The sequence below is a fragment of the Oryzias melastigma genome, linkage group LG13, assembly GCF_002922805.2.
Source record: "Oryzias melastigma strain HK-1 linkage group LG13, ASM292280v2, whole genome shotgun sequence".
NCBI classification, from domain to species: domain Eukaryota; kingdom Metazoa; phylum Chordata; class Actinopteri; order Beloniformes; family Adrianichthyidae; genus Oryzias; species Oryzias melastigma.
In genome coordinates this window covers 17151937-17179602 of record NC_050524.1, presented here as the reverse complement: position 1 = coordinate 17179602, position 27666 = coordinate 17151937, and the positions used below count along the sequence as shown (strand labels likewise).

At 38.1% G+C, this 27666-nt stretch overlaps 2 protein-coding genes across 6 annotated transcripts; both read right to left on the bottom strand.

Annotated features, from left to right (window-relative positions):
- Positions 1-953: 953 nt before the first annotated feature.
- Positions 954-6447, bottom strand: tlcd5a (TLC domain containing 5a). 5 transcript variants are annotated; one of them, XM_024277319.2, is made up of 3 exons: positions 6142-6447; positions 3330-3981; positions 954-3153 (listed from the first exon to the last, which is right to left on the bottom strand). In XM_024277319.2, exons 2-3 carry the CDS (start codon positions 3523-3525, stop codon positions 2621-2623), a joined length of 729 nt encoding a protein of 242 aa, XP_024133087.1. In that variant the 5' UTR covers positions 3526-3981; positions 6142-6447; the 3' UTR covers positions 954-2620. The 5 variants fall into 5 exon arrangements, with proteins under 5 accessions (XP_024133087.1, XP_024133086.1, XP_024133089.1 ...); XM_024277318.2 differs by having other exon boundaries at positions 3330-3533; XM_024277321.2 differs by having other exon boundaries at positions 954-3060; positions 3330-3533.
- A 218-nt stretch (positions 6448-6665) lies between these two features.
- Positions 6666-26369, bottom strand: oafa (OAF homolog a (Drosophila)). Its single transcript, XM_024277315.2, has 4 exons — positions 25694-26369; positions 12890-13024; positions 10197-10377; positions 6666-8469 (listed from the first exon to the last, which is right to left on the bottom strand). The coding sequence occupies exons 1-4, from the start codon at positions 25922-25924 to the stop codon at positions 8195-8197; spliced, it is 822 nt and encodes a 273-aa protein (XP_024133083.1). The 5' UTR covers positions 25925-26369; the 3' UTR covers positions 6666-8194.
- Between the last annotated feature and the right edge of the window lie 1297 nt (positions 26370-27666).

The following is a 27666-nucleotide window of genomic DNA, read 5'->3' as shown; positions in this document are numbered from 1 at the left end:
CCAAAATCCTAAAGTTGCAGACCCCTGTACTAACCACTTTTTGGGAAGGGAAAAGCACAGTAAATTGAACATGTATGTTTTTTGTTCTGTCTTCCCTCCTCACATTTTTTAAATTTTATTATTTTCCATTATATATATATATATATATATATTCAGTTGCAGAGCCAGTTAAGCTCTGGTGGGTTTATGGAGGATGTCTTAACCACATTCATCGATTTATTGACACAGAAATTATTTTTAAAAAAGAAAATTCAGAATTTCACTTTTTCCCACTAAAACAGTCATTTAACCAATAAATAAAAAAGTTTAATTTATTGTTTAGTTGTAAATTCCTACTAATCGAAAGACATTTCTTTTCAATCTTGTGTATATCTTTGTCACATCTTAAAACTCAGAAGATTAAATTCTTTGTGGGAGGTTTTCTTTCTACTTTCTGGTAAACAAATAGCTATATTGCAAGAAAGAATTTACATAATTGTATTTTTAAACAGAAAAAACTCTTCATAATTTCAGTTATTAATCATTTAAATGCATAATGTATTTTTTAGACTCTAATATGCTGATGAACATTTTCATAATTCCACAAAGGAAACAAATAATGGATAATCAGGAGAAAACAGTCAGTACACTGTAGTTCAGCATAACGCGATAGGTAAAATAGAAATATTCAATATTTTACCAACCATAAGGATATTTTTTGTGAATTGACTCTACCCTGAATCCCAGCTCAGCCCTTTCCCATCATTTTATAAGAACAAACTGTGTGGTTCAGTCAATAAACACCAATTAGTTGTCCTTTCAGTGTATCTTATTGATGAGACCATGGATTTTTGTGACCTCAGCTTTATTTTCCACCCTTTAAAAAATCATTGGTCTAAATATAAAGAACATGTGATTTAGCCTTTAAATAATTTTAAAAGCTAAGTTGCTCGCAAAAAATAAAGCAACCTGAATGAACTTCAGACCCTTTTAAGTCCACTATTGGAAGAACACTCAATGTTTCATATTTTACAGAGAAATAAAATTTTAAGTTAAAAACAACAAAAAAAAAAAAAGCACTGATACAATTCTGAATTTGTGAGCTGAAACAGTTTCCCTTTATGCATAAGGCTATAAATATGGTTCCATGTGGCCTCCATGACATTACAATGTAATACACCGCCATCGTGTGGTCAGTTGATGTAACTTCCGGCTCAGACAAATGTTCACAAAAGTTAACTTTTTGTTGTTTAAAACAAACAAATCACATTTTAAAAAATGTGATCATTTTAAATGGATTACAAAGGAGATTCTTTTCAATATAAAATCTGAAGTTTACTGTAAAATGTATAATACAAACCAACATCACAAGAGTCAATTCAAACAAAAAAAAGGGCCACAAAAGGAATATTTTTACTTTTTTATGCACAGAGATTCCTTAACAGTCACAGACAGGTTGAAAAAACATATTGGATATGACGGTGTTAAAATAAATTGCAACTTGAATCTTTAAAAAAAGAAACACTCATTAAAAGGACAAAATAAATGAAAGGACAATAAAAGTGTTGGAATTAAATAAAGCATAGGTATTGATGCCAGAATAACAATGTTATTTTTACTTAACGGTAAAATGGATTGCAAGAGAAAGGATTAAAAGAAGTGCTGTTTAAAGTATAAATAAATATCTAAAACCTCTGCACATAGTGGGAATTCATTTCATCTCAAAACTATTGACACAAGAACAACCAGAAACGCACAATTCTTTCAAATATTTCTAAATTTAACCAACTAAGAGATTTCAGTGCAAATCTTAATGATGTTTAAAATGTTTCCTACAGTCCAACAGGAGATTTAAAACACAAAATGTTCATGTTTTATGTTAAAACTGTTTAAAACATCCGTAACAAACACAAAACTATAGTATCGTAGAAAAAATATACATGCTTGATGTATGCTGAACCTAGAAATACAACAGAAAAACATCATAAATGTGCTATGTGGTCCACGTGGTCTGTGGTATATTCCAATAAATTTAATTTTTAAGGAAAAAATTATCTTATGGGTTTAGAAAAGTAAAACAAACTAAACTTTTTTAGACAAACTATGAAACATACAATAACTTTAGACGCCATTAAAACATTTTCATTAATTTAGCACCATCCTTTTCTCTAGTCTCAGTAATCTCTCTGATATTTCTACATATCCCTGAGGAAGCCTTTAAAAAATGCTTCTCATAAGGCATTAAAAGTATTTTTAAAGTAACCTCCTAGCCTTTTACTTTTTTATGGCTAAAACTTTCTGACAGGCTCCCTTTTTGCCTGCCTCTTTCCTAACATTGAACTTCTCTCTGGAGCAGCATCGAGTACGACTAGGCCACAGTTCACTGCAGAAGCAACAAAAACACATGTTTTTTTTTTATAGAAAGTGCTTTGGTTTTTAGGTGATATGAAGCACATCCGCATTTGTCTGCAGGTTGTGTTTTTTAAGAAACACTCAGTTGCAACATCTTCATCCTGATACACATTATGTTCAAAACACGCAGTTATTAGAATTTTGAGGACAGGAAATAAAGTATTTATTAAAAAAAAAAAAAGCAAGATAACATACAGAAAATTTATTTTGAATGAGCATCCAAAGCCAGTTAGTCCCTCTTTCCTTCGTGTCCATTGGCTGTTAAAGACTCCTTAAGGCCGTCCTTTTGTCTCTGCCATTCCTTCCTCTTCCGTGTGGCGAATCGAACAATGTCCACCATGAAGACCCAGGACAGTGCGTACATGGCCACTCCTCCGCACTTGATGAAGAATCTCGGTCTTGGGGAGATCAGCTCACAGTACAGCATTGTGCCTCCCACGAAGATTCTCATCGTCACAAACAGCAGCACGAACAGGACGTCCACGACGTCCCCCAGCCAAGTCCCGTAGCGGCCCGTCTGTTTGAGGAACCAGCGTGCCTGCAGGAGGGGGTTGGTGATCTCGCTGCCAAAGAGGACGGCGCAGGACTCGATGCCCGACTCCCCCAGCCACAGGGTCAGAAGGATTCCCAGGATGCTCATGGTGTGGTGGGCTAGCATAACAGGTCCCTCTGTGCGGAAGTACACGCACCAGGCCATGTCAAAAATAAAGTAGCCCAAGCTTAGCACCAAAGCACTTATCTGTAGAGGGGTGTTCTTAGTGCCTAAGTGGCAAACAGATACAAGCAAGTTTTTAAAAGATTGGTCATGCAATTTGTGTAATAAAAAATAAAACTTTTTCAAACTAAGTAATTAAATGAATCCCTAAAAAAATGCAAAACTTTTCCAAAGTACCAGCCAAAACTCATCAATTTGCTTTAATCCAGCAACTTTGTCTTACCTGGATAAGTGAAGGGCCAGGGCCCGTCCACGTAGCCTATGTACGCTGTGATGCAGACTGCCAGGATGCCGTGCACCAGCGTGACGAGGCGACAGTTCCACTCGTAGCTGCGGCGCCCGTTGATGTTGCACAAGATAAAGTAAAAGGACACCCAGCAGGACAGGGTGAAGAGCGCACAGACGACGAGGAGGGCCATCTTCCCGTCTGAAGGTGACACAAAGCAGAGAAGCTGCAACAAAAACTCCAGCAGCTAAACTAACTTGAACCCATTGCAGGGTGAAGGAGGCTGTAAAGAGGCACGCATTGCTCCGTTATATCCCTTACAGTAGAAAAAGACGTCCAAGGACTTGGACTGTGCACCCTTTGTTAAACGAAACACAATTAGCCTTTGCTTGAACTATAACAGTAGCACAGTCAGCTGGCTGAGGGTCTAGAGGGGGTGAGGGGGATGTCTCTTCTTCTGCTGTGACGTTTGTGCAAGGAGGTGAGACCGTGCCGACAGACAGAACCACCCTTCAGGCTCAGCAACGACATGCTCAGGAACTTTAGGCTGGTTTCTAAACTGGGTTTAGAGGTTAGCAGACACTACGTCTCCACAGTTTTCCCATGAGGAGAATGGAATATTTGGGTGTTGTAAGGCGACAAATTCCTTCTGAAACAACAAATATCAGGATTTATCTCTTTGCTGTTGTGTTACTTTGTACAAATGAGGCAGAAATGTACACTTGCAGCCATTATCGCGTAAATACATTAGCTTAAAAACATGTTTGCTTAAGACTTTCTTTTAAAACTACATCAAAGTTATTCAATTTGTAAAATATCAACATCAATTGATAAAAACAAGCAAAGTATACGCAAATAATTATTTTTTGCTTAGTCAAATGCCAAAAAAAAAAAAAAATTCCTGTAAATCAGATCTATGTCTTAATTAATAAAAAGCCATACAGGATTAGATGTAAAGCATAAAAATCAAATAAAGAGGTTACCAACATTTTTTATTTCAATTTTTATTTCTTCTTTTTTTACTTTATATGTTTTCTCACTTTTATTCCTCTTACTATTTCCTTACTTTAATGGTACCTTTACTGGTGATTATATTCTTTATGTCTGTCTTTTATGAATGGTTGTTGTGGAGTTTGTATTTGGACCTTGAGGCTGTAAATAATAAAAAAATCAAATAAAGATAAATCATGCTAACAGGGAAAAAAAACTAATGTCTTTTTGTGATTTTTAAGACCAACAGCTGCAGGCAAATCTAAAAGATGGCCAAAAGTACTGGTAAGTACAGTAGTGTTTGTCTCAGTTTTGGCATTTGATAGAATCTTTTTATTTTTGAAAAAGTCTGCAGTCTCTGAATTCACCAGTTTGTTTGCCAATCACATTCGTTGTTTACTATGACGTGGAAATGTCACCAACCTGTCGTTAGTATAGTTTTAATTTTAAAATTAAGTTACTAGCTTTGAAATTGTTGGTTTTAAACAAATATAAAGAGTTATGACACTTCTTGAAATAAAACCGTGGAAGATATTTAACAATTAAGAGGAGTTTTGCCAGTCATTTTTCAAATTGTTTTGATCTTTTTATTTTAAATGTACATTTTTATTTTTGTCTTACTGTACACTTTGGATCTTTATTAGGGCTGGGCGATACTGAGCATTCGGGCATCAATCCGATCCAATACCATTAAAAATCGCCGATATCGATACCAATATCGATATTTTTTGTAAATGTGGTGGATGTGACATGAACCTCAAAATCTCAATCGTTTTTATTTGTTGTGAATAGTTTTTTTCAGGTTTCCCTTTTTAATTTCTATATAAACACAAAAACAGAATTAGGGCAATATTTCCAATTAAATGGAAAATAGTTTATAAAAAAGAATCAAAGAAACAAGTAGCCATGATACAAAATTAATAAAAATGTTTAACGATAAAAGAGCAACTGGTATAACTATAAAATCTTAGCCTTTAAATAGAACAATAAAACAGTTGAAAAACTTGTCAAAAACAATTCAGCACAATTAAACAACAATTTAATAGAGTGGAAATAGACTGAAATAGAGTGGCGATGCAGCGACTCTGCCTTTTTGCTGATACAGAAAAGTTTCAAACGAAATTAGAAATATCGATATCTGCGGGTCGGTATCAATCCGATACCAACTTGAGATCGATACTATCAATATTTTTGAATCGATGCGCCCAGCACTAATCTTTATGATAAAATATAAGACCATCTTGAACTCAATTTAAAGTGATTTTGCTGTATAAAAAATCTTAAATGTGTTACTCTGAATTCAGTTTTTTGTAATTTCAGGTTTGTTGAAGAATTATTGTGTAAAGTGACGAATATCTTTATAACTAAAACAAGAAACTAGTATTGTAAGACGTGGTGAACTATTACAGCAACCTGGAAAGATGTTCATGATTAATAATAATAAAAACGCTTTAAGAGGCTCATTTGTAAAAGTATTTAATTAATTTAACTTTTTTGAATGGAAAGTTCAACCTGTACCAGCTCTCTTTAGTTTTTTTGATGTCCTAGTTTGTTTACATCAGGTTTCCAACAATTCTGTTTGCCGTTTCTAAAATGAGAATGCTTTTCGGTTTGTCCCCAGACCGATATAGGGTTAGAAAGCCGCATTTTTGGTTAAATATCAGCCAGAACCCGCGAATGACAGCGGGTGTCGGGGGACAGATAAAGGATGCGGTCACTGTGGTGGCGTCGAAAGATAGCAAATAAGCTAGCCAGGTTCAAGCTAACGTATAAAAGATGTGGAATTACAGCTCGACAATAAATAACTAAACGACATTACCTTGATGGCGAACATGTGGCCGTCCCTCCGCTTACATGCCGAGTAGGTTTGTCCTCCACAGGTAGGTTTTCTAGCGGACACTGAAATAACATTAGCCGCTATCTCTGCCTCCGAGCATCTTCGGAGTCGCGTCTTGTTCGCCGTTCTGCCTTCCAGCGCCTAACCCAATTTAAATTTACGCCAGTTTACAGTTTATTTTAATGACAGAAATACAATTTTTGTAAAAATAAAAACTGTAGATATTTATCACCAAAATGTATATTGGTATTGTCCTCCTTCAGCGACATTAGCTGTTTTCTGCAGAACAGCGACATCGTGCGGCAAAAGACAAAACTACAAGTATTAAATTGTCCAGTGGAAAAGATTTGTGAAATTGTCATTTAATTAAGCTCATATTAGTAGATCCACACACACACACACACACACAAGTGTATTTCACAGGCACATAAAATCAAGCATTAAATAGGTTTAAAAATAGCAATAAAAACAAAACGATTTAATCATTTGGTGAAAATGTTCAATTATTTCGTGTAATGGAAAAGATAACTTTATTGAAACTATTTGTAAAACAGTGCTTACAAAGTGTACATAACCTCAATAGTTTATTTTTTCAACTTTTTACAACATGTATAAATTCATACACACACAAAAAAATTAACACTTTCTATATCTTTTATTATATGACAAAAATCACTGAAAAAGGTAAGGCACTTGATCAGAGGCTACAAGCAGAAATGTTTCACTCATTTGGTTCTTTAGTTCAACACAAAAACAAAACAAAAAAAAACTTGAAACAAAAACAAAAGGAATCTCACAGTAAAAGGTTAAAATTGAAGAGATTATTCAAAATTCAACCCATCACTTTAACTTAACTTGGTCCCACAAGTGCTCCATACATATCACAATCAGGAATCTTAGATGAATAAATTATAGACGATTTAGATATTCACATGGAGAGGCGGAACAAAACATAGCAACCTGCTGAAAGCAGAAAACACTAGAAGCAATCACACTCATCCACCAGAAGATGGCGACAATGAACACTCAATTAGCTGCACCATTCTTGAGTTCAACCAAATATGAGAAATTAGAGAAAAAAAAAACAGGACTGGGGAGGTTGATTAATTAATTAATGGAATATAAGAGACAGCACATTTTCTGATAGCAACTATTTCACCTTTGGTCTATTTGGCACTTTTTAAACACTTAGAATGTGAGAATTATATTAATTACAACTCCCTTATGACCACAAATGGGTTTAATTCTATTAAAATCCGTCCTTATATTCATAACAAACCAGTCAATTTGATGCTTTATGACATTTAACTCCACACAAGTAACACATAAAGCATCATATATGGATCAAAACAAAAAAAAAAGGAAAAACATTCTTGAATTCACTTTTGCAATTGAGGATCTGTGGTTTACAAAAATGGCCTTTTGAACTATATTAGGATGAAAAAAAAACAACATGGTTTACAATGACATGAAGATAAAAAATATTCTTTTTGCAGCCAGAATAAATTAAACTTTGCAAGGCACCGTCTTTGTCTGCCAGCTTATTTTATTTAGAGAAAAAAAACGTTTGATTCTAGCTTGCAGAGTTTCTTATCAAGCAAATCCATTTTCCTTCGCTGGGACAAACAATTCTATTGACAGAGGGGGGCCCAGACTGCTTGCTCCTATGCTGGTGCTCAGTTTGATCCAACCATTCGTGTCCAACTTGGTGCATATTTGTTTGAGAGGTCATTTGTGTTGTCATTTGCTCCAAAATTTCCTCCAAAAAAAGGCACAAAAGTGACAGTTTTTTGGCAAAGTCACAGTGAATCGAGCAGTAATGAGGCATATTCCACCAAGTTTAAAGGCCTTTCCTTGAACGATTTGGTCTCACGTGAAATATTTAGAACAGTTCTAAATCCCAACAATCCCTGCTTGAGACAGCTTCCCTTTTCGTCTCACCAGCGTTCCTGCATTTAGGGTGTATGCTGAAGCGCAGACTTGATGAATAGCAGGGAAGAAACTCTTTTTTGTCAGCGATGCCTCAGATACAACGCTAAGTCTCCTCATTCCATAGGCAGAGCTGTTTTTGGGGAACGTAGTAGGTGAAATAGTAGCCTTTGCTGCAGCTCTTTATGCCGCACTTGTAGGTGGAGCCTTTCCCTGTGGCGTCCCGGGTGCGGCAGTACTTCAGCAGACACGGGTACCACTCCAGACGCAAGCTGTATGTGCAGACGCACGGCTGCCACAAGTCTTTAGTGGAATGACAGGCCTGCAAGCTCGGCAGTTCTGTTGTCTGGGGCAGGGCTTCAAAAACAGTCCCGTCCACTCCTAAAAAACACATAACAGACCATTATGATCACAGCTTGTGGCACTTAAAACAAGAGCATCCCGCCTGACAGATGTGTGATTCTCTCGCCTTTTTTCTTTTTCACTCAATTAAACTCTGCATTGAACTGGAGGGGGATAACAAAATAGCAGCTTTGTTATGTTAAAGAGGTGCTACTGAGATTCCCGCAGCAGATGATGGTGCTTTCTAAACCGTGACCGTCGACATTGTTTTCCACATAACAGAGCTGTCAACGGGCAAAAACGCAGCCATACGAATCCTCTATAGTGTGGACGATTGGATTTATTAAGACTGATTATTCAAAATCAAATATGCATCGTTAAAAACATCATTAAAGAAACTGATTTTTTGGGGGGGAGTCTAAAGAAAAATAAAAGATGAAAGGTGGGAAAATCGCTCCGCTGTCTTAAACTGCTACAATGAAGAGAACTCCACACTATAAGATGTATTCAAAAGCCTGAATTTTTCTTTCAAAAAACGACAAAGCGCCTCATAATCTGAAGTGCCTTATATATGAATTTTATGAAGATTTTGAGAGGCACATGGCACTCTGTCAAAATGTCAGTCTGTTTTTAACTTATTGCAAACAAAATTGGGTGTTATTGTTAATACACCAACATATAGTGGTGTCGAACTGTTTTATATATGTGTTACTTACAAGGTTGGGAGTTTCCATAGCCACAGTAACATTAGTTTAAGGGATAGTCTGTTTTTTACGAATTGCAAAAAAGGTTGGGTGTTATTGTAAATAGGCTAACGTGTAGCTGTTTCAGACTGTTTTTCTACGTGTCACTGAAGAGTTTGGCAGTTAGCAAAGTCACAGTAACGTTAGTTTTAGCGGTATCAGTCTGTTTTTTTACGTTTTACTTATAAGGTTGGAAGTTAACGTAGTCACAGTAACATTCGTTTTAACAATATCAGTCTTATTTTTACGTGTTACTAACAAAGTTGGGAGACAGCGTAGCCACAGTAGTGTTAGTTTTAGCAGTCTTAGTCCGTTTTATTTTTACATGTTACTAAGTTGGGAGTTAGCTTAGTCCCAGTAACGTTAGTTTTAGCGATAGTCCGTTTTATTTTTACGTGTTTGTAACTAGGTTAGGAGCTCCACTACACTACGCTAACAATAACAAGGCTATGCGTAGTGTGGCACGAAGTTCTAAAAACGGACTTTTTACATGACTCTCTCATTACTGCCTCAATTTGCACACTCCCTTTATTATTTTCTGCACATGTACAATTTGCACAATTTGCTCTTGTTTTTATTGTATATTATTTTTTCCTTATTTTTTGTAAATATTGCTTTTTTGTCTGTATATGCCTGATGCTGCAACAGCCTAATTTCCCAACCTGGGATGAATAAAGTATTTCTATTCTATTCTATTCTATTCTAAATACTGTGAATGCAGTTAATAAAGCCTGACTGGTAAACTTCTCTCTGACTGTTTTGTTTCGCCTGATGCAATTTATAAGCTTGGTGCACCTTATATATGACATTTGTTAAAAAATAAACCGTCATTAACGGTGTGTCTTCTAGTTCCACATGCCCTATAGTGCTGAAAATACGGTCATAGAACCAAGAAGTGCAGTGATGAGGGCAGAGCATGCTATAAACTGATAAAAGACAGCTGGAAAACAATGTAAAACATTAAAACAAAGAGACAACCAAGCAGTTTGTTCTTGTATGGGTGATAAGCTGGAAGATAATTACCTTTGTCCAGCCAATATTTGACATCGGCCTCCCTGGTGTAAATGGCCTCTCGAGCTTCACTGCACATGTTGTGGATGTGAGGACTGAGCTGCCAGGCTCGACTAAGATTAACAGCAACGCTCACCGTCAGCTGCTCCAGTCCCCTACGCTCCTCTGCCAAGCGGATAGCCTGAGGATTTTTCTGAGAAAACGTAAATGAGCACATGTTTCTGAATAAGTAAAGTGAAAAAGTGAGAGCATAATGAGATATCTTCATGCAAGTACTGCTTAAAAGTCTGCTGTTTTGTTGGATACATTAAAAAACTTAAGATGGTGCCATAAATTTAGGTTGTGCGACTATATTATAACTTAGTTTAAGTGGATATAAGAATTCCCCTTTTGGTAATAAAGAACTTTGCCCAAATATCCTCCTGATAACTTGGGTCACAAGCACTTTACCGCTGACATTTAGTCCCACTGGTTACTCCTTAAGCAGAAAGCATTGTTAATTTGTAATAGTTTTTAGAAACACTTTAATTAAATAACATTTCTGCTAATTGTATTATTATTCTCAAATTTCACTCCTTCACATTCAAAGTAAAGGCCATTCCCAGACCATTCAAGAGATAAAATCTCTTCAGTGTGTCCTCTGGCCCAGGGCCTTCTCCCCGCTGGACATGCCAGTACATACAACATCACCAGGAAGGCATCCATGAGACAGTCTGACCAGATGTCTGAGCTACATCAGCTGGATTCTCTCAATGTGGAGTAGCAGGTGTTCTACTAGAGGCCTTTTCCAAATATCCAAGCTCTCCACCCTCTTTCCAAAGAATCCTGAACAAACCCAACTTTAGCCAACTATATTACAATTTATTATCTAAAATTTGTCGGCCAAGCTGAGAGTGGGTCAAGTAGACAACACTGAGGTCTATCATTCAACCTCATGGTCCAAACTTTCCTTAATTCTAATATAGGGCCTACAGACAATGCGATAAAGGTTTGTTGTATTGAACCTGCAGCAAGTACATTAATTGCACTGTGGATTTCAGAGTGTACGGTATAGTTTTGTGAGTTTTAATAAGCAATTTCTGGATTGTGTGGGCCCAAATTTCCAGGAGAGACTCAACTTAGGCTACGGATAACCCTGTCTCCATGTTTGGAAATCATTTGTCACAACCCAAATGCTTTTAAATTCTCTGTTAAGGTTACAGGACCATTGGAACCAGACAAATGACCTCAAGGCGTTCTCTTGTCTATGCACTCACACTTCAACCACACTAAGGACTACTTATGCTGTTGAACAAAAATGGCACCAGAGCAATCACATCAGTCAAATAAGCCATACCTTGGGGTCAGATGGAATCCTGCACAGAAAGAACGGTGTGCTGTGAGTAGGCCCAAAAACCACAAAATACCCCTCTACTTGGGGGAGGAGTGCATAATTCCTAACCTATAAAAGGCATTCCAGTCTTTTACGACTAAAACTTATGGCTCCAGACCAAGAGGCAACCCCACAACTTCTGCTCTGAGTCATGTGTAAATCGGAAGTAGCTGGAGCCAGACCAGAAACCAGTTCACCGCATAGCCGTTTCGTGTTTGTCACACAAACCAGGCAGTCCTTATTCAGTCCAACATAAAATGGTTTACATTTATAAAACATAAACATAATCAACTAATTTTATAAACATCTGTGGCTGGATTTAACATCTGAAAACTGTGCTGAGAGTAAAATGTTATAAAAATCATCATCGCTCGACTCAACAATTACTGTCAAAAAAGCCTGCTATTAAGTCTGATGAAACCAACAGGACAACATCACAATGAATAAAAAAGAATGGAGACTGCTGTCTTTAAACTAGAACCTATCTGCATCTTGTTTAGAAAAGTTTTTAACATAGTTAATGACAGACCAGCAGCTCGAGTGGAGTCTAGACATCCACTGGTGATTAATATCTCTTACTATTGGCAATGCACAATGCAAACAAGTGCTTAATCTCGTAGACTTGGTGGCCTTAAGCAGTTCAAAAATACCGTACTCCTAGAGCGTTTCTTAAAAGATATCTCCAGAGACCATCTACATGACCTTCACCTAATCAATACTCAGAACCCTTCCACCATGGAGCTTTTTAACTTCCTTAGTGTCTTCAGTTCCCGTAACTGCCAGTCTGTCTCCAATTGGCTTTCTTAGAAGAAGATATTCCTTCAGTCACTTTATGGCTTTGCCAGTTGAGATCAGCAGATTACCATCCACGTAACTCAATATCTTCTCCCACCCAAAGTGCCCGTCGATTTGCCTTCTTCATCTTATAACCATTTCTTTTTCATGGTATTTATCATCAGATGTCACCAACAAGCAAGGGACCCAAATTTCAATCAGCAACATCAACAATTTACCTTAGAATGCAAACAGACTCCTTTAGGACTTACTGTTATCTGAGCTACTCAAAGTAAGGCCACACTCTAAAATCTATATTCTGTTCTTTTTTTTTTTTGTCAAACACACAGAGTTGTTCAGTTTTCTTTAAAAAGATACATTTTTCTAATTTACTATGCCATACTTTGGGATGCAATTTTTTTATGGTCAAAGTAAATCAATGTATTTATTTGTGCTACTTTCCTAATGTAACAGGGATAAAAATGCACAGCATTTCTGACATCTTGTCATAATTGAAATGGGCCTAAATGGTACACCCAAAAATGTTGTTGCGTGATACCTGTCTGAGACGAGCCATGGACTCGCTGGGAATGATCTCATTGCGGTTGAGGCGAGAGACGAAGCACAGGGCTTGGTATTGGTTTTGCCCTCTTTCCAGTTCACCCAGGATCAGTGCCCTAAATATTTTCACATCCTGCAAGAGAGACAGGGAAGGAAAGATAAGTGGTTGAACGGATAAACAGATGGTTCCTGGAGGACATTAGAGCAATGTGTGAGGCAAGGCTTGGAGTGTCTGTTTAAATGTGATCTTCATTCGGATTAGAACAAGTATTCTTTCCATGGTCGTACTTGATGCAGTACTGTTTCCAGATGCTTCGAATAATTCAGCATGTGGAGTTCAAAGACATTCAAACGACTGATTGCTAAAAGCACGGAGAGGTTTACATTTATCATGCCCATAAAGACTCATCTGACAGTCGGTTGATATTTTTTATTGCCTGTTCACTGCGCAACATTACGCCAGTGTGACTTTGGTTATTTGCATTGTTGAGTGAAAGCCTTAGGGCTGTTTCCTTACAATCTCGTCAGGGTTTTTCTTGTGCGGTGAGGTGAAAGTCAAATGCATTTCTAAAATGTTATTTCATGTGGTATTGTTCAAATGGGAACATCATAGATTTTCAACAAAAGAGAGTGTTACTGTTGGCAGTAATGTGACAGATCTGGCACCAAACCCAAGGACAAAAATTCTGTAAGAAGGAATGCAAAGCATGATGGGAAACTAACAGTAACAGGAGTGAAGCAGCAGACCTGTCCTTTTTATTAGACATCTACCCCCGTTTTTTTTTTTGTTTTTTTTTAGTTTTAGCTTCAAAACAAACAAATCGAGCCCCAAACACCCCTCCTCCGCTTTTCACACACCCATCTGAAGCAAACTAGCTTCCCAGAAGTTAAAGTTTAAAGGCTGTCAACCCCTACGCTGGAAAAATTGAGATAGATTAGGAACCTAAAAATAACCTAAAGAAACATTAAATAAGGTATAGACCCATAAAAGCAGTGCAGCCCTTTTTTTTACACTTTGAGTACCAATAAATAAACAAATGTGTTCCTTCCAACAGCATTTTTGTCTCCAAGAGACTTCCTTGCAAGTATACAATAAAAAAAAGGGGGGGGGGTATTACGCAAGACCATGTGCTACCATTTGACCTTTGGAAAGAAAATTACAGAGCAAATATTGATTATATCTCTGTGAAATGCCCAAGGTTTCAGGGAACACTGGATTCAAAGGACCCACGGAGATACAGACAAGCAAAATTAGATACTTTGGCTTTTTCCCTGCAAGGATAATAATAAGACAAAAGCTGACAAGATTAAAGACGATGTCAAAACTAGCAGAGGAAGAGGAGGAATGCATCACAAGTGAACAGAACATGATATGAGGAAGAGGGAGTAGATTGTTGACACACCACGCAAATACTATGGAAAATGAAGAGCCTACAGGACCCCCCATATTGCCAACATGAGGTTACATAGACCTCTGGTTAACTGCATTGAAGAATGGTAGTTCAATCCTTTGTTTTTTTGTTTTTTCTTGAGAGCAAGATCTTCTTCTTTCACGTCATGTCCCGATTAATGATTGTCTTGTGTCTACCGAAGTTCAAGAGTACAGCAATAGCAAAAACGGTTACAGCCTTGAGTGTTGAAATCTGAACACGGATCAAGTTGTTGGCTTCTTACAATCAACCTCAAATAAAACAAAAACAGTACAACCCTAGCAACTGGCGATCTGATAATTCCATAAAACCAAAGTGACAATGGGGGTGCAGAAGAACATGCCTCTTCCTTTAAATCATTTGCAGTTTCTGCTCTCTGTAAAGTGTAATTACATGGTGGCTGTTTTCTTCCTAACCAGAATGAAAAAATGACACGGTTTAATCAGTTTTATCACCAGGCATAATTCATACATTACTCAATTGTAATGTTTTGATCTATTAAATTCACAAGTTGTAATAAAGTGCATTTCTTATGTCTTGTCAGCATTTGACCCTTGTGTTCTCTTATGGGGTCCAGATGACCCCACCCTTTTATTGATGTCTGATCCCTTCCATGAAAAAGGTGGACAGGATTTTCTGTCTGCCGTGGACACCAGTGGAAAAAGAAAGTCCTAGGAAAAACAAAGCAGTGTCTTGTGGGGTCCAGATGACCCCAATGTTAATGTAAACATGCCTAGGATAGCACAAGGTGCTAAAATAATTATCAATTAATTTTTAGATGAGATAAGTATTATTACTATACAAGTTATAATAATATAAGATAATAATAAACTGATCATTGTTTGAGTCATTTTCAAAGCATTATCAGTGGTCTTTTAAATATGATTGTGACGGTTTTAGCCTTGTGTGGTTTTCTAGGACATAGCTTCTGCAGAGGGGCTATTCTTTGCCTTTGAGTTGTGGGCAATACTGTTAGTAGTGTTAGCAACCCCGCCCCTCTTCCCTTCCCTGTTGCTGAGAGTTAAGGGAGTTAGGCAGGATGCTTGCAGCTCGCCAAGCGTATTTTCACAAATATGATCTATTTCAGATTATCTTTTTGTCTGCTCCTGATTCACTGAAATCTGTAAAAGAAATACTAAGAAAGGAATTTTGATCTTATTTTTTAATAGATTCTACATCATAAAAAAATGGCACAAGAACATGTTTAAAACACCAAAAACAGTTTTTAGAGTTTTTAAGACTGTCACTGTTTTAAGTAAAACAAAATGCCTATACGTTTTTAATAACTGCTGTATACATTTAATAATCATTTCTAACACAATCTATTTTAGATATTATTACAGTGATATTCTTGTTGGAGTATTGTGTACCGTCCCATACAAGTACAAGGTGGTTTTGATCTATTCTGTGTCTTTGAGTACAGGCTTCATAAACACTTTTTGTTTTGCTGATACGGTTTAATGCTTTGTTGTTCGCCCTTAAAGAATACAATAAAAGGCTTTTTGAAACTGGTTCACAAATGCAGATTAAAATAATCTCGTCTGGGACTTCACAGCATGTTCAAAAGAATAGAAGAACATTTTTCCTCATTGTGGTAAACATTGTGGTGCTCTGACACAGTGTCCCGTGATTGAACTATGGAGATAACGAAGGCACAACATTGGACAATTAAAAAAAAGATAATTTTGGTTGCGGTTTTACTATGTTTGACACTAAAGGACGTGCAGTCAACCATTGTGTTTGACAGAAAAATAAAGAAAACAGACGAACAGAAACAGAAAGAAAAAAGCCAAACAAAGACCAGCAAAAACCATCCAAATCTATCCTGTATCCCTTGTGCTATCCTAGTCATGCTTACTTTAAAAGTAAGGTGATCTGGACCCCACAAGACAGCCACAGAACTTTTTTTTCCAATGATTTTTTAAATCTTCACTGGTGTCCGTGGCAGACAGAAAATCCTGTCCACATTGGTCATGGGAGGGATCACACATCAATATGACGCTGGGGTCATCTGGACCCCATAAGAGAGCCCGAGGGTTAACACATAATATTAAAGGCCTTTATCTCCCAATTTACAGGATCGACCAAACATTTTTCAACAGAATCTCAGTACACCTTGTTCATTTTTTTTTGTAACTTCTGCTCCTCAGTTCACTGCACATGACAATTAACAAGTGATATAATTAAAGCATTTTCCTTTGGTGGGAGAACAAAGAAAACCAATTACCAATTTAGGCTAAAGCTACATGTCAACAGGTTTCAGTTCATATTCTTTACTTGAGTTCCTACTATGTGCTGCTAATGGAGAAAAAAAAGGGGGGAGGAAATACCAACTGGTGCCAATTTCATTTATAGTACACACAGTAAACTGTGTACTACATGTGCTTAGTAATAAACAGTGTTTACCATCTGTGGTGCATTAGGATGGAGTAAAATGGTATTTAAAGCACGGATCCCCAAGCGCCACGGACAATGTGGAATTTAGTTCAGGAAATTCATTAAATAGATTTTATTGACTGACCTGAATCTGGCTATAAGGAAGACGGCGTGACACTCGGCCGACACTCATGATGCTTTCTTCTAATAAAGAAGCTATTAAGCCAAGTAATAAAAACGTAAACTCTCACCCACTAAAAGCCCATAAAGGCTGGGGGAATTAAAATATGTATTTTTGAACCCCTTCTTCAGTTTTGATACAGGTTAAACATGGTTTAAACTGCCCCACGGTCTGAAAAAGATTGAGAACTGCTGATTTAAAATGGTTCTGGAAACTGTTTTTTTTTTAATTTCAGAATGATTCAAAGAAAATAGCAAATGGCCTTGAAGCACTTAATTGTGGAAGAAAATGAAGCTTTCACACTTGATGGGCAAAGTCAAAGGTGTGGGAAGCAACAAATTGTGCCAGTGTGAATTTGCCCCAGTCCGACATGTTTCAACGCCTTGTAAATGATATGCAAACATAAGGAAAAAGTGAATACCAAAGTGAGCAATAGACAGCAACCATCAGTAAAAATATTCCAGATGAGCTGATAGTGAATAATAAAACACGCAAATAAGGAGGGACAAGGGAACAGAAAGGAAACGTATTGGACAAACATTATGAAGATCATCTATCAGCAAGTATGTCATAGTTCTTGTTCTTTTGAACATGAAAAAAACACAACTTGTCATGAATCAACAAATTTGCGGTCAACCAAAGCATCGTTAGCAACCTACAGTTCAAAAATGAACTTCATAGTCACAAACATTTATAGCTACTAATTGAAGAGGTAAGGTAACATGCGGTGTGTAAGACAACCCCGTCATTAAAGTTTTTCCACTGACCAACTAAAATGAAAGGCTTCCAGACCAATTTTAGAGAAAATCACCAGGTATCCACATTAGGAATTAAAAGAGCAACTCTTGGCTCTCATAAAAAGCACAGGCAATTCACAATCAAAGCACAGCCTTGTGTTTTTTTTTTTTCTTTCCCCTCAACAAGAGCCGCATAAATGTCAGCAAAGCTATAAATAAAACACGCAAGTACAGACTCCATGACATTGCTGTTCTACACTCAAACTACAACTGGCAAACAGCCAAACAGAAGTATGAATTTCGCAACCTTACTGGTGGGACATGATACCTGTTGAAGTGAAAAGAAATGGGGGTTGCTTTCCTTGGTGGTCCACATCACTTAAGCGGGGGCACAAAAGCCCATTCACAGAGTCAAGTGGTGCCATTTACAGTAAGCAGTCTCCAGAACTGTAACCTGTATACCAGTTTTATTAACGGTGAAATAGAGCGCAGCTCCTCTTTTTCCTCTGGGTGCTGAACTTCATTTTGCTACTCACACTTGTTAAAAAGAACAATGACATTTTAAACACACACAGATGTTGACTATGCACAAAGCTCTTCCTGTTTTGAAAGCCCCTCTAAGACCCTGTCTGTTGAGTTGGTTGGCCATCAATGCAGGATGACTGATCAGCCACACCGATGAGACAATGGGATCAATCTGAGTCTGTATTTTCTTTTAATGTGAACCAAAAAAGTACAACCTAAAAAATGATCCAATAAAGTTATTTTTCTTACCCTATTCCATCCTGAACACATAGTATTAGTCATACAACCTCTGCTTTAAAAGTTTTAACAACATATCTCACTTAATATATTTACTTTTAGGTTGTCAAGGTGACTTCTAAATGCATGGATTTAAAAGCGTTTCGTGACAATGGGGGGTATTTGCCTTGGAGTAACAGGAAAGTCAGTAAAAAAAATAAAAGCCACAGGTGTGGGGCAGGGATTAAAGATCAGTTTGGAAGAGAGAGTCAGAGCGGCACGCAGACAAAAGGAGCCAGAGAAAAGCTGGGAAGCTACGAAATGCTTGAGTTGAAGCTAATTACAGATGCTCCAAAGGAAGGAATGTGGAGTCACATTTAGGGCTGGTCACACCTGGCTGCCCAAAGAGCAAACCAATTAGTAAACAGAGACAGTGAATGGACAATCAAAACACTGGAGGCCATGGAAAGAAAGGCGTTCCTCTTGGCTATTTTTTTTAAAAACGGGAATGAAAGGCGACTTTTTGTCGTTGCATAGTGCTGTCAACATAACACAGACATGAAGCCAAATTGAAGCCAAATTGGTGGTGAGCTATGAATCCTTCACGCACAATCTGGAAACAATTAAGCAAATAACTGAACAATTAATGAGACTGCATTCAGGAAATTGAAGAGAGGAAGGTAAACAGTGAGGACTAAAATGGAAGGAAATGAGGCAGTTAGATAAGACTTCACCAATAGAGGTGGCTCGACTCCCATTCAGCCTTTATTTAGATTCCTTTCTTTCATATCTTGTTGCAGATGAACCATAAACCTGGTTTTTGTAGTGTAACAAATCGATTTCATGCATTTCTTCCTGTGATAAGTTTTAGAGTTTTATAGGTGAGAGGAGCAATGACCTAAAGGTAAACTCCTTCCTGCAAGGAGGGGGAAGGAGTCTTTCATTGAAGAAATTCTCAGTGCTTTCACAGTCGATTCCAGGGGTTATGGGGTGTTTTTCCCCCCAAAAAAGTTATCTTGGATTATAACCTTCTGTGAGCCACCTCCTCAATGGAGTCCAGGGGGCATCTTCAGCAGTTTCTTGAGTCTGTTTTTGTCCGTCTGTACTGTGCTTCCTCTTGCACACAACAGCTGTCTACGTGACAACACAGAGAACTGCTGAAGCCTGCCCAGAGTCAACGGTCTCAAGGACGATCCCACTTATACCAAAGGACCTCAGCCTTCTGAGAGGGCTGCTCTGACCATTTCTGTACATTCACGTGGTTGTCTGTTTGACTTGAACAACCAGGCACTTCAAAAGTCCACTATCACAATGTCATACTGTTGGGCAGCGAACGGCAGGCTGCCATTTGGTCCAGACCAGCATTCACATCCCCAAATGGTCCTCATCAACTGGTAAGTGTGAAAGCTCAACTGATCCGTGGTATGGAACAAATAAGGACACCATGGTCCAATTACAACAAGGCTCTCTGTTTTCTTGCAAATGAACACTGACAGTGTGAATGGAGTTGAGTGCAAATAAAGTGTTAAATAGAGCAATAAGCTCCATCTATAGAGCTGAAATTAAGTGGTACACCTTAAAGGCCAGCTTAGTACTGATAATTCGACAAAAAGTTCATCCTGCTTTTCAAGTCTTGGCTGTAATACGTAGGGATGAGTTGACAAAATCGATTCATAAATTTAAGCTTAACAGATCAAAAATCGATTCATAAAAATATAAATCGATTTAGCATATAAAGCTAAAGTCTGCTAGCTTGATGCTAACGTTTAATGGAATTTCCCATAGGACGGCAAATGCTAATGTTTAGTAGATCTAAACATAAATTGCTGACTAAATGAACACATTTGTATACTCAAAGGTATGAACTTTTCAAACTATTTTTTAGGAAATATTTTGTAAAGTAATCATTTGTGGTCTAAAATAGCTTTTTGTTCATAACTTCTTCTTCTTCCAGAATAAGATGTAATACTATAGTGTGACAGGCACCTAGTGGCCAAACTGATATGCCCTCCAAGAGAAGCAGAACAATGTTTACAATGTTAATGATCTGAAAGATTTGTCAGAGCTTCTACTTTTGAGAAACCATAACACTGTATGCTATTAACAATCCCATTATTTCACCAAAAGATTTTACAGTATGTGAACTGTATCAGATTAATATAAATATATTCAAAACATTTAGTAGATTGTTAATGCATTTCTAAACAAATGTGCATAAATATGCAAACTCAAAATTGTATTGAAGAATCGAAAAAAATCTAAATCGAATCGATCCAGGCTCTTGTAAATCGAATTGTTTCTGGAAATTATAAGCGATACCCAACCCTAGTAATATGAGCTCTGCTCAAAATTATTTATGCAGAACAAAAATAAAACATAAAAAAATAAAAAATAAGGTTTGACCTCATTAGATTAAAAAAAATTGATCTGCTAAGTAGTGTGTGTTCTTGTTTTGCTTTTTTTTTTTTTTTCCAACGTAGTAGTTTTTAGTGGTAATTCTATGGCTGTGCTTAACTGAGAACCAACTATTTCAAGGACAAGAAATCTGCTGATTAAGTAAATGTTTGCTGGCCCGGAGAAAAGAACCATCTGTGTTTCTGTCCTAGAGGAAGACTGGGGGAAACTGATAAAAACTTTAAAAACATGTGAAACTCTAAAGATGAGTTCAGCTTCTCGTCTTCCAACTTGTTTGTTTAACAATGGAAGGAAAAAACCTTCAGCAGCTTATGTTTTTAACAGTGTTTGTCAGTGAATTTAGAAGCATTGTCAGAAGCCTTAATGTAATCAGATCTATTTATGGATCCAGTCTAAAAGACCCATCTAAAAGTAACACTTGCTGCAGTTTGTCAATAGAATTCAGAACTGTTGAACTATTGTGAAATTTAAATGGCGTTTGACACCACTGACATACGCATTTAGAACTGCAACATCTATGACCCATTCGGTGTGCCATCCATCACATAATGTAAAATACCAAATGTTTCCTAGGTTCAAGTTTGATAGAAAACTAAAATTATAAAGTAATTCATTTGTGAGGAAAAAGTAGCAATCAGTATTAGGAAATAAACAGAAATATAGGGATTGAAAATTAGTCCAAGATAAGAGACTGGTATACAAGGTTTACGAAATTACAACAGTTTATAGTCATAAATGAAGAAAAATAAAGTGCTGATAATGCCATAGGGGGTAAAAGTGAAACAAAGAAAAATACTTTACTGTTTTCTACATTAGCAGCTTATCTCACAACATCCCACTTCAGTACGTTGAAATCCATATGCTGGCTCAAATGGAACTAGTGTAAACTATTTTTGAGGCTGCAATTTAGTGAAAAGGAAGTTAATAAATTTGTTAATGAAATGCAGACCCATGGGATTTTTTTAACCAGTGACAAAAACCTGTCAGCTAAATTACCATGGGCAATTCATGCGTGAAAAACGCCTGAGTGACTAACTGATGACTCACAGTCAACTCCTGTATGAGCATTGTGAGAAACTTTCCCATGAAATACTGCATATCTGAATCAACAGCACTTCCTGTAACAGGTGACTTTTTACAAGTAGAAAGGACTCAAACAAGTTTGTACAAGTTAAAAAAGAGGTGTTTCCCCAGGTGACAACAAGTAAGGTATGGCAGGCAAAAAAAAAGACAAAGGTGACAGGGAGACCAATGATCCCCAACTTTGGCAATAGCAAGTTTTAACTTGCAATTCATTTTTTGCTGTTTTACAAATATAAAAAGTACAAATCTGACTAAACTGAATATTTATACAAAAGAAATATAGACCAAATACATAAGGAGGGAGGATCTGGCGAAGTGGATCGTTCATTGACCCCAAGTGAGCACAAAGAAAAGAAAGGCCAACCCAGCTGAGTTTCCACCTACAGATACAAGCCTGACATATCAGCGTGTGAACAACTTCCCACTCATTCACGGCGGGACTCTACTGTGCTGGGTGTGTCTTCAAGAGCCTGCATGCTTTGGGAGAGCGCACTACAGAGAATTGACCCGAGAGCAACGGCGCCCAAGGCTGAAACTCAATCCGCGTCTTCAGGTTAAAGTTAAAGAAGGATTAAAAGGCAGACACACTCCCGCCACAGCGCCATTGTTTATGACACCGAGACGTGTTTACCATGATAATGTGAGATGGTGTAAAGTGGCCTCCAGTCATCTGTTGATCCTTTGACCCATCTGCACACCAAGAGGTCACTCCCAGCATGCCTGCAGTGATGTAGATTCACTTCTTTTCAGCTAAGGACTGATGCTTTCTGTACCCTTTGGTGCGCATCTGTTATAAAGCCACATTTAAGATGATTCCCATGTGAGCTAGAATTAATAACTGCTCTGAGGGCTTGTTAAGTGTACTTTTAAAAGTGTGAGTCTTATAACTTCACCCAACTTAAAGGTTTGCAGACTGTTATGGCCTGAGGCAAATCTAAATGAAAGAGCATCATTAAACCCCCTTTTTCAAAAATTTTACAAATTACACCAAGTTATATGTAGGCTAATTTTCACAATAAATTCGGACAAACCCACTCAAATGAAATTGGGGTTATAGCGTTTTTAACATTTTCTTGTGACATATATAAAGAAAATTAAGAATAAAATGTCATGTTTGAGTATTCCTTTATTTAAATCATTGTGAATCACTACCATACGAGAAAATACCATTGGAAAAAGCTTGTAGCTGTGATGTAGATGATCCAATTGGCAGGCTACAAGCTCCCTTCCCCATTTCTTTCTAAATCAATCACTTGTAGACGACTAGATCCATGTACATCTTCGTTTTCGTCGTCCGAGCTGGCTATTGCTCAAAAATGTACGGCTAGATAGCTCCCATGTTGCTCACCAATTTAGTAGCACCAGTAATGTTAGGTTGTGGTTGTGAGGGGCTAGATTTAAGCAGGAGAATGGGTAAACAGAGCTTTCAGTAACATGGAGGGGATGGGGGAGGAGTTGTTCCATGTCAAAAGGTCCCACCTACAAGTCAGAGGCAAACTTTTAATGAACTATAGCCTCTCTGCAGAAATTATGTCCTAGTAAATGACCTTTTTTGGCAGCTAAAAATGGTAAAATCATAACTAAAAAGACCTCTGAACACTAAAAATAGTTAAAATATGATCAGAGTGGGTCTTTAAGTGACAATCCATAAACTTGGATGTCAGTGTTTCTTAAAACCTATTCATTTGATAAGAAAAAGAGGTAGAAAACAAGATTAGTTCCTCTGACCAAATTTCTGCCCAAAAACACTCCTTCAAATATGCGAGACATTTCCCCCAGATTAGGAGGCAAAATGTGGTTTATGCAGAGCAGAAGGATTATAGTTGTGCAAGGATATAAACCGCAGTAAGACCATAACTGAAGTTGTTACTGCACAAAAATATGGAAATGTGTTTGAAACCTCCAGCAGGGAACTTTCTAAATAAAAGTGCTCTTGTGTTGCACCAAGGGAAAAAAAATGGCAATTTTCACCTACTTTAGAGTTGTTGCTTGTTTTTTTTTCTTATTTTGAGGGGAAAAATAGTTAAGTTAATGAAAACAACAAAATTTGCAGGGTAAGTGAACTCACAAAATGCAGCTACATAATGAACTCCACCACCACTGTTATCTGCATGTTGAGATTTATTCAACATGACACAGAGGTGCTGTGAGCTGGCTAAACCACATCATCTTTTCCATATGTCCACATGCCTAAAGGAAACCTCCTGAAGTTACAGTTCAGTTGATACCCACAGTGATGGACTGCTTGGATAAGTTTTACTGTACCCCATTCTCATGTCCAGCCGGTCCCTCCACATGCGTTTGATGCAAAAAACATTGACTTGACTGTTACGATGTGTTTGAAAGGAGGACAGTATATGACAAAGCTGGGTTCTAAAAACAAAGTGCATTTCACAGCACGAAAGAAGCAGACCATAACCTGCTTAGGGTCTCCGTTACGGGCTGGCAGTGTCATAACTTATTAACATTCCTTACAACACTTTTCTTTACGCATTACATTCATCTCAGCTGTATATTCAGAGCAGCTGGGAGTTCCAGCTCATCCGACTTTCCATAAATCTTGGAGGTACTGCACAACAGCTGAATGGGAACCACATGGAAGAAGAGCCAAAGATAAAGAGAGGGAGGCAGAAACGACAGAGTTAGGAAAGAAGGTTGACCTACAACTGGAGCAGATAAATCAGGCGGCGGAAAAGTAAAGTGATCTAAGACGTTTTACAGGCTTCACTCAAATAAACAGAACCACATGGGCAGATGGATGTGTGAATTTGCGCGCACATGTGCGAGGAGCGAAAGGCACGGGTTAAAATGCTCACGAACCAATGTACATTTACTTCTCTCACCATTGATTGGGGGCGACGGCCTTTCCTCTTTCAACTCAAAATTAGCCGTTTAGGTTAGTGAACCAGACGTGCAGATCAAAAAAGGTCAGACATACCCACTTAATCCTGGTAAATCTCCCCCCTTCACATCTTACCAGCCCACCAGCTTCTGTGATGTATCACAGAAACACATCTATGGGGGGGCAATTGAAGATTCTTTCCCCTACCCGTTTTTGACAAATCACTGAAAAGTTAAAAGTGCGTTCCAAAGAGTTTGCTAAATGTGGACATCCACACGGTCCCAAGCTGAACTAGAGTTGCAGGAGGCTCAGAGCAGTGGGGGTCCACATCTAAGGAGCAACAGCTGTCTCGCCTTCCAATGGTAGGAGAAAAAAAAAACTATGAATGAACTTTTCTACACAAGTTCAAATTTAAACTTCAGAGAATGCTGCAGGAGGCTCTGAGCTTATTTTAAGTGTGACCTCAGAAGCTGTCTTTTTTGGGGGGTGACTTATTCTGGAACTAAGTGAGGAACTCGAGGAGAGGAATCCAAACAGAAACTCTGAAGGGAAAATACGTTTACATTTGGAAACATGAACCGGGTTGGAGATTATGGACTTCTAGAATCCCAAATTGGATTTAGTCCCCAGGGAACTACTTAATTGAAAATCCAATCGGGGTTAAATTGAAGAAGTGTTTTAAGAAGGAATTATATTGACATTGAAGATAAAAGTGTCTGGATGGCTCAGTTGGTTGAGAATGAGGCTGGCATGGAGGAAATCAGGGTTCCAGGTGTAGCAATCCCTTTGAGATACTGCCTAGTTATGATACCCTGTACTGGTCCCCAGCCTGGATAAAATGGAAGGCTATGTCAGGAAGGGACTTTGGTGTAAAACTCTCTGCTCAAACCCCATGTGATGTGTGAAACTGTAAAAACTAGCAAAAAGTGAACAATAACACTACTTTTCAAAGATTATAACCTTTTAAGATATAGTCTCTATCCACTATTTCTCTCACCTGTTTAAAGTCCGCCATGAAGGTGATGAGTGTCCCGTCCCCTTGTTTGAACTCCAGAGATATCAAGTCTTTCTCGCTATCCGCCTCCAGGACCTCCTCGGTCAGATGCCCGTCAGAGAGCCGGACCCGAACCCTCAGCTCCGAGCCGAGTCCCGCGGCGACGATCAGCGCCAGGGCGCAGAGACGGGCCAGCGTCCGAGCACAAGCCGCGGCGGAGCGGCTCGCCAACATCCCGACAGAGTGAAGGATCGCAGCCAAATCCGAGGACGTGTGCTCATATCCTCCTCCACACCTCCCCAGAAAGGTGCTCCTAAGTCTTTTCCCACATGGTAGAAGAGAGGAGCTGAAGTTGCTCGGTCACCGCTCCAAACGCTGGCGTGTGCGCCAAAGATTTCCAGAACACAAAGTCATGGAGATCAGTCAGACAGCAACCCCCCTCGGTAGTAAAAAGATAAAAACAAATCCTTTCTTTCACTTCTTCAGCACTTTCATTCAGAGCTGCTGGAGATCCGTCGCTGCTTTGTGTTGATATTCTACCTTTTTTTTCTTCTGAAATTCGCGCAGCACCGTCACTTCCTATCGTAGGTATCCCACGGCTCCAAACTTTTCGTGTGTGGGAGTGAGCGGAGTGAGTGTGTGCTGCTGGTACTTCACTCTTAAAGCCATACCACCCTCCAGAAACTCTGCCCATCCCCCTAAAGGCCTCATGTGATCCTCCAGTAAGTCAGCTAATAATACCCCCAAACAATTTTGACAAAGGTGTTGAGAGTATTTGGAAATCACAGCTTTGGGAGTGTCTGTTTTTTCAAGGAGAGATAAATAAAAGACACGTGCAAACAAACTATAATTGAGGTTAGAGACTAAACTTTAATAAATGAACAAGTTCTTAACAACTGCATTCTCTTTGATGTTTAGGAAACCCAATTGTTGTAGAGCTTTGGATTAAAAAATATTCAAGAGAATGTCTAAATCAAATTACACTTTTGCCATCTTTCTTTAAATTTCTTTAAACGCCTTGATCACAACTGCCCCTATGGATGGATATGGGCTGTCTACGGGTGAAAAATGAGCAAATCTGTTCGGGGCACGCAGGTAGCCCGTATGGAATTTTAAGATTGTAGACCACTCAATGAGCCGTAGAGCGTAAATGCTCTTTTTTTTCTTCTTCTTCTTCTTCAGGCATACAGCAGGCGACAGGTTGTAGTGAACACTTAACACAACATAACATAAGGGTAAGTAGGGGTGAGACCACTGACTGTATAATCACTGGACATATCTACCCTTCCCCTCTCGTGTTCCAAATAGGAATGGTAAACAGATATATTTGTGTAGCACTTTTCTACCTTTCTCGAAGGCCCAGAGCACTTTACAGTCACAGACCCATTCACACACAGATGGCTCTGCTGCTGAACACTGGCGCCAACCTTCCACCAGTGGCAATGTGGGGGACTCAGTGTCTTGCCCAAGTACACTTTGACACATGGGTGGGCAAAGCGGGAATCGAACCTGCAATATTCCAATCACAGGTCGACCGCCCTACGCTACACCCAGGAAGTACCAGATCCAAGAAGGTCAAAATCCCATAGACTTCTACTGAGAAATAGTTATTTCTGTCATTTTATTTGTCAGAATAACCATTCTTGCTCTGATACATTTTTCTTAACTTTTTTTTTCTAATCCTAATTTAAATAAAATGACCATAAAATGCTTAATTTTGGTCCAGTTTCAAAAAGGAAAAAACTGATCATCAAAAAATTAATTCCCAGGTCATGGTAATAATGTTTTTTTTTTTTTTTTACAAAATTCAACAATTTAACGACGTTTCAGCTTAAATTTTTTATGATTTAGGAAACGCAATGCATACCTGATACATGGTTACGATTTTATTCAAATCTGCACACAGATTAACATTTATACAAACTGTTAGACTCCTTAGTCTGTATTGCTAAACGGATCGGTGGGTAGCTGATATC

Excerpts from the sequence above, each read along its gene's own strand:
- tlcd5a (XM_024277317.2), bottom strand. The coding sequence starts at position 6,233 with ATGTTATTTCAGTGTCCGCTAGAAAACCTACCTGTGGAGGACAAACCT. Across the intron at positions 3,446-6,141 it reads GCCACATGTTCGCCATCAAG|GCGCCGCAGCTACGAGTGGA; the intron begins GTAATGTCGTTT and ends CAACATCAACGG. Across the intron at positions 3,154-3,329 it reads CTGGCCCTTCACTTATCCAG|GCACTAAGAACACCCCTCTA; the intron begins GTAAGACAAAGT and ends TTTGCCACTTAG.
- oafa (XM_024277315.2), bottom strand. The coding sequence starts at position 25,924 with ATGTTGGCGAGCCGCTCCGCCGCGGCTTGTGCTCGGACGCTGGCCCGT. Across the intron at positions 10,378-12,889 it reads CCATGGCTCGTCTCAGACAG|AAAAATCCTCAGGCTATCCG; the intron begins GTATCACGCAAC and ends ACGTTTTCTCAG. Across the intron at positions 8,470-10,196 it reads CAAATATTGGCTGGACAAAG|GAGTGGACGGGACTGTTTTT; the intron begins GTAATTATCTTC and ends TGTGTTTTTTAG.